At 29.4% G+C, this 7,512-nt stretch overlaps 1 protein-coding gene across 1 annotated transcript; it reads right to left on the bottom strand.

The window, feature by feature from the left end:
- Nucleotides 1-1,812: 1,812 nt before the first annotated feature.
- LOC145101919 (heat stress transcription factor A-4c-like) lies at nt 1,813-4,246 on the bottom strand. Its single transcript, XM_079039226.1, has 3 exons — nt 3,837-4,246; nt 3,251-3,608; nt 1,813-3,118 (listed from the first exon to the last, which is right to left on the bottom strand). The coding sequence occupies exons 2-3, from the start codon at nt 3,464-3,466 to the stop codon at nt 2,327-2,329; spliced, it is 1,008 nt and encodes a 335-aa protein (XP_078895352.1). The 5' UTR covers nt 3,467-3,608; nt 3,837-4,246; the 3' UTR covers nt 1,813-2,326.
- Nucleotides 4,247-7,512: the final 3,266 nt, after the last annotated feature.

The raw sequence follows: 7,512 nt of genomic DNA, 5'->3' as shown, positions 1-7,512 counted from the left end.
CAACTTAATCTAATAAATTAAGTATAATCTGTTAAAAATTAAAGACCTAATTTTATAAGTAGAAGGAAAGATGTTATTTTAATATTGAAATTTAGTTTATTTATGATTACACTTTTGGTTTGATATTTATTTAACCTTATTAACCAATTTATAATCATTATTAGAAAGAAACTACAATTTATCAGTTTTAACTATTTAAAAAATATTATTTGGTTTATTTAAGTTAAAATAAAATTTATATTTAAGTTGATCCTGTAATGTTATATTTAAATTTATAATTTAAGTATTTTATACAAATTATTCAAAAGTTGTAGCTTTAAAATGATAACGGTTCCCAACAATATATTAAAACTAATAAATTAAGTATAATATGTTAAAAGTTAAAAAAAACATAACTTTATAATAGAAGTAAATATATTTTTTTAATATTGAAATTTAGTTTGTATATGATTACACTTTATGTTTGATATTTATTTAATCTTATTAACCAATTTATAACCATTATTAGGAAGAAATTGAAAAGTAATAGGAGTTTTAAATGAATAGAAAATTGCATGGAAGTTTCAAATGAATGTGGTGAAAGGAAAAATGCTATCTTTATAATATATATATATATATATATATATATATATATATATATATATATATATATATATATATATATATATATATATATATATATATATATATATATATATATATATATATGGTATGTTTTCTTTAATGCACTTCTTGGTTTATCTTACATTCAATTCATTTACTATGCATTGTTTATATGTTCAGGAGGATGCACCAAATGGCGATCTCACACAAGACTATGTGGCTGAAACACAACCAATGACAGTAACATTAGATGAAATGCAATTAATTGATGTACATGTGAATGAGGTTGAAGATGATCATGATGAAGTAGGAATTAAAAAAACTCAAATGACACGTCTACACTTCAAAATTGGAAAAAGTCAAGAGATGGAGTTGATTCAAGCTAGAAAGAACCAACGGTGTTAGAGATGTTATTTCATTGATATGTATAGTGGGTGGATGGAAATTTTATTGGTGCTACTTGTTACCCCTTTTGTTGCTACTAATATGACCTTTTATAATTGTTAGTGATGGCTACGTAGATTGATACCACATGTTTTTAATTTAGTGAAGTAATCGGTTGACCATTTAGATCGATCGGTATAGCTTGAATTCGATGGTTATGATCTGATTACCATGTTTAGGACTTTTGTAAATGACAGTACATATGTTACATGTTATACACATGCATGGAAATTAAGTTTTAGTTTTTCATGTTGTTGTTTGGAAATCAAAAAATGTTCTACCTAAGGTTCATTAGAGTCCATGCATAAATAGAGAAGTTTCAACCTCACAAAAACACCATTCGGTTCCAACATTCCTAACAACTATCTTGCTTCTAATGCTATACATGGAATAAAAAAACATAAAAAGAGAAGAAAACGTGAAATTATGGTTTCCAAGAAGATTCACGTTTTTAAGCTTGGGGTTGCCAAATCACCGTCCAGCTCATTATATGAGGTCACGTCAACAACATTTAACTGTCTTATTAACTGGTAAATAAGGAAAGGAAAGTAAAGGTCTGGTTTAATCCAAAAAAATGATAAAATATATGGTTTTTTTTTTTTTTTAATGTAATTAACCTTTTTTATTTACGGAGCTGTTTGTACAAATTAGTTAACCATCTCTAGTATATTTAAATTACATAATAATAATTTAGTTTATTATAACCATTGTAAACAAATAAGCAACTTCATAACTTTCAAAACATTAGAACATTAGACCCCACACTAAGTTCAAAACCAACTTTTATACAACTTAAAAGGATGGTAAAAGATACCAAGCAAAACACACTAGTCTACGTCCTCGGTTTTTCCACACTAAACTGAATTGAACCGGACTAGACAAGTTTATCATAACTATTTACAAGACAAAAATGACAAGGACATTCACGTCTTTTCCACACACAAAAGACCAAGAACAAGTCTATCCCACCTCTTGATGGGAAATTATTACAATCTTTGTCCCATGGACAATAGACTCCTCACGGTTTCAGTTCATTGTACGCCAGATACAGTACAAAGCCAACATGCCATACCTAATGTCGCAGTTCTAGTCTAATGCATGCAAAATGCAGTACAGTATGGTCATGTTCTGTCCTGTTTTGTCCTGTCATATGTCATGTACTGCATAACAAACGATGCCTAAAACTTATCGAAACCGGTACAAAACCCTAAAACCCTCACTCAAATTTACAATCACGCCACCACGTAGGATAATCAAACCCTAAAATAACCTACCATTATCAAGTTCTCCCTGGTGGAGTAAGTTGCCCTATTTGATCAACAAAATTATTCACACTCCTCATATTCCACCAAAACTTTCCAAATTGATCCAACTCTTTGCCACCCTTGTCTCTATCACCACCCGGATTCTCAGTCAAAAACTGTTCCCAAAACACATCATTAACACCTACCACCACCCCATCTCCGGCGACTTCACTAGCGGCAGTTTTAACCTTTTCACGGTTCACATCAAAATCATCTTCAGCTTCTTTCAATACACCCTCCCACAACACAAGGGATGATTCCAATTTCTCCACTAACTCATTATCCAATCCCAAAAGTGCATCAACGGTTATACTTTCACGAATCGGGATATCAAAATGACAAATTTGCCCCTCATCATTTTCACCGGACAACCTTCTTTTTCTGTCATTTGTGTCCCCCAACGCGGGTTTCTGAAATAATTCGTTTAAATAACAAAGGATTTCTTTTTGGTGTTTTCCAGCGAGTTTCAAACGATCTGTTAATTCGCGTGCTTTTGATTCGATTTGCTTCTGTTCTTGTTGGTGCTCTTGAAAAAGTATGGATAGTGATTCTTTTTCGTATTGGAGATTATTGATTTTTTCTTTGTATATTTGTTTTTCTGATTCGGTTAATGGAGAAGATGAAGGTAGTCCATTGATTGAGAGATTTTGCATGGAATGACTATGAACTGGTTTTCTTCTATGGATGTTTTTCAATAGATGTGGTTGACCTTTGATGAAATCTTCATTTGCAAACTCCCATAGTTCAGGATCAATTTTCCGAAAACCCTGAGAGAATTTAAAAGAAAAAAAAAAAAAAAAAAAAAGTTGTTGTAGAATTGTAGTTTTGTTTTTTCACTCAACAAACAGCAAAAATGCAAAGGAGAAGAACGAATGCATGAATCAAAAGTACTGACTTACATAAGTATTAAGTTGTCTGATAAAACTGGAGAAATTGTTATGCTTGAAGAATCTTGGAAGCAATTCACCACAAAATTCAGGTGGATTCCACACGATGAAACTCTTATTATTCTGACTCCATGAGACTATAGCATCTGTCGAAGGATCATCAACCATCTCATACGTCTTCGTGATGAAAGGAGGCAGAGCATTAGAACTACCCTGAGCATCATTCATTGTGACCCAATACGAATTTCTCTCGAATCAAGTCAAAAGAAGCTTAAATTTTGAAAACAGGGTTGAAAAAGCTGCTTGTTTCCCAAAAGGAAACCCAAACCCACCAAGCTCAAGCGAATACCTGGTTATCTGTATAGCACTCCTGTAGATGAAGATAGAGAAAGCGAATCAAGGATAAGAACAGCTTCATATGTCATAATTACTTAGCGGAAAGAAGCATCAAAGTCGTTAAAAGCATCAACTCGTTTCCGGAAACTTAAAGCAAAAGCGTCCCCTACCAAAACTGTTACATATGCATCTATACTTGTACATATCACAGATGCCTTCTAACAGAGCCAAATTAGTGCACACCAGGTGTTCGACGTATTACCTGAAAGATAGTGAACCAAACGAACTCCAAGAATTTAAATATGGCTTCAAGGAAGGGATTAATTCCCTCTGACGAAAAACATCGCCCGGAACACACAAATCCAATCTTGTTAGGGTTTTACGTGAAGAAGAAGAAGCGCAAGAAATGAAAACGACACAGGTATAATAGAGAGGTTGAAAGTTCTTCAAGACTTAGTTCTTCTGATCTTGGAATGTCGGAATCACTGGTCTTTCTGGATTGAATTTACTTGAAAGAAATCGACTGAGGGGTAAATCATCAAATCAGGGTCATGTTCAATCTAAAATCGTGTACGTGGGTTTAAATTCAATCCACGTTCTTGTTTGTTTTGGATGTCGGAATAATTTTATATGGAAAACCTTACAGAGTGACGCATGTGCTTTGGTGGGTATGTGAGTATGTATGTCAACTTTACAATTTAACATATATATATATATCTCCAAGATGTTCATCCGTTCGCAAACATTTCATTTATGCCCCTACACTTTGGATTAATTCTCCAAGATGTTCATCCGTTCGCAAACATTTCACTTATGCCCCTACACTTTGGATTAATTCCAAATACTAGCCACATATTTTTGAGAGACTATAAGAATACCCCCCAAAACTTTTGCATTACGACGATTATGATTTTAGTTCTTTTTTTTTTTAACAACAATTTTTATTTAGTAAAGTAATTTTCTATATAAAACAACATATGTTCATTAATTAACGCCCTTTAGTAAGGAGTATAAATTTAATTGTACTTAGGACTATAAACAAAACGAACGAACATAAACATAAGTCTGTTCATATTCGTTCGTTTAAGTTAGCCGAAAAAATGAAAGAACACGAAGGGATAAATGAATAAGTTTTCTTATTCATGTTCGTTCGCTTAACAAATTACATTGTTCATGTTCGTTTGTTTATGTTCGTGAACATGATAAACAAACATAAAAGAAAAAAGATAAATAAACATAATTGAACATATATGAATATAAACGAACATATAATATAGTAATGTAATAAAAAAACAATTGAACATATAAAAACATGAATTAACTTAAAAGGAGTGAACATTCACGAACATAAACGAACAAACGAAACCATTGTTCGTATTTGTTTGTTTAACTAAACGAAAGAGAATTTGTGTTCATGTTCGTTCATTTATTAAAATCAATAAACATTAACAAACTTCCTATCGAACGGTTCGTCGAACGTTTAGTTCTTTTACAGCTCTAATTGTACTGTATAACAATTTGATGGTTAAAATGATTGTGTATTAACTTTTCCTAGCATAAAGATGAACAAAATCTTAGTGTTGAAAAACAAAAATAACATTATGTTGTTACTTGTTAGTATATTTTTAGTATACGTAAAAATATTACTTAAAACGTTGGCCTAAAAGTATGTTCATTTAACCTATTGCATCATACTTTGATGATGAAAAAACAATTTAACATTGAGTGAATTAACATTTATAACCATTGTATCTAAATTTTTCTAAAATAAACAGTCAAATTTGAAAGAAATCCCAAAGAATGTGTTGGTTAGGAGGGACCAGGCTCGGCTGGACAGGATGAAGCTGTAGTGGATTATACTAAATGGATGAATTAGACATGTTTTTATAGGTATTTTTTATGATAAGAATAAAAAATAAATAAAAGATCGAAAACATACACATTGTCTCTTTTTAGATGGGACGTATTTAATAAATAATTATAATAATATAACCATTTTCAACATATATCATAAATAACAATCAATACAGTTTGAAATTTTCAAATTTTATAGGTGTTTCAAAGTCCATTATCAACACTCATTTTTTTAACTTTTTGCTTCTCTCTTTTTTTTTTTTTTTTTTTCTATTTCTATCATCTTCCTTATAATCACTTATAATTACTTCCTACTTTCTTGCTATAAATGTATCATTACTTTTTTTTTTTCTTTTTAGTTCGTTGTCATTCTAACAAAACCATTTTGTATCATTTCAATGAATATCTTACATGAAAAACAAGCTCAACACGCGTCATAAAAAACAAGTATGAAACGTATATACATGATCAAAACTTATCATAAAGAACAAGTTCAAAATCTATCATAGTTCAAACTTTAAGAGGTTGAAGCATCTTGTCATAAAAGTGGTTTTGAATTCTTTTTCTTGACAAAAAGATGTGCCAAACTCAAAAAATGAAAACACAATTTAACTAGTTTCATAGATGAGGGTCATTTTTGCATTCCTTCAAAAGATATTCAACTTATTGTGAGAATTTTAGGAAAATAGTAATTTCACGAATAATTGTAATTATAATACTTATTTCATCAGCGTCAATTGTACTCTCTATCTCGGATAAATTACCCTGAATTCGCATGAGTCATTTCCCAAAACATTTGTAATTTTGGTTTGTGCTTTGTAATTCTATATGTATTTTGTTAGTTTTAGCTAGCATTTTATATATATATATATATATATATATATATATATATATATATAATCGTTGGCCGATCTAACAAAATCTAATTGCAACCCACAGGTATTTTTAGGTCAAATCCGTAACTCTTGGCCATTAATGTAATATTTTTCCGTAACTCTATCCAGTCCGGAGAAGCCGCGTTTTTCTCAATTTGAAAAGGCAAACAGCACATTTTGGTCCCGAAGCTATTCATTAATTACCACTATTCGTCCCTATTAAATCAAAGAGTTAGTTATTACAGGTGGCAACTTTTCTTTTTCTGTTTCTTGGAAAAGAAGAACTGCTACATAATAAATGTCCTCACTGTATTTAGATTAGGAAAGGAATAGAGTCGCTTTTGAGAAAAAAAATGTGTTAGCGACATTATTCATTTTTCCATAAGTCGGTTAGAAATAAATAGATATCATAAATACTATTTGAAGTATGTGAGTATCATATGGTAATATATGTTTATTTTTCCACACTATATTTACGATAATAGTGTTGCATTTGCGAAAAAGTGCCTAATTAATATTATACATCATCAATTTTTCTAATAAATGAAAGTTTTTTTTTATCATTTGTCATATTTTTATGTAATTTGCTAAATGTTATTTTGTAGTTATTTTGAATTATTTTTTTCACATGTCATTTTATGAGTTTCTAGTTTATTAAATTTTACATAATGTTTTAATATAATAATTGCAATAAATATAACAATAAATGGATATTTATTTCATTATTAAACTTGCATTTAAATTTCAAAATTCCTAAAACTAAAGTCATTAGTTTATTTTCTTTATTTAAAGTATTTGTTTAAATTTAAAAGATAAAAAACATTTACAATATAATAATTCATTATTTTTCTTATTATCTTATAAATTCAAAGTTCTCAAATATTTTGACCTTTATAGTTAACTTTTTTTTAAAAAAAAAAAAAAAAATTCATATAATACATGGGTCTCACAACTAGTAATTAATATTATACATTTTCCACAAGTCCTTTAAAATTAAATTAATATTACCACATGCATTTGAAATCTTCATAACTTTTCAATTTCTTTATAATAATTATTATAAATTGGTTAATAATGTTAAATTAATGCGAACACAAAATACTAATCATAAATTAACTAAACTACAATATCAAAATATCATATTTTACTTCTATTTATAAAATTATGACTTTAACTTTTTAACGTATTATAGTTAACTTATTAGTTTAG

Source organism: Lactuca serriola, chromosome 4, assembly GCF_051521515.1.
Source record: "Lactuca serriola cultivar US96UC23 chromosome 4, Lser_US96UC23_V15, whole genome shotgun sequence".
In the NCBI taxonomy this organism is placed as follows: Eukaryota; Viridiplantae; Streptophyta; class Magnoliopsida; order Asterales; family Asteraceae; genus Lactuca; species Lactuca serriola.
This window is presented reverse-complemented; position numbering and strand designations above follow the sequence as displayed.

Coding starts and splice junctions, on each gene's coding strand:
- LOC145101919 (XM_079039226.1), bottom strand. CDS start 3,466: ATGAATGATGCTCAGGGTAGTTCTAATGCTCTGCCTCCTTTCATCACG. Junction 3,119..3,250: donor TCAGACAACTTAATACTTAT/GTAAGTCAGTAC, acceptor AAATTCTCTCAG/GGTTTTCGGAAAATTGATCC.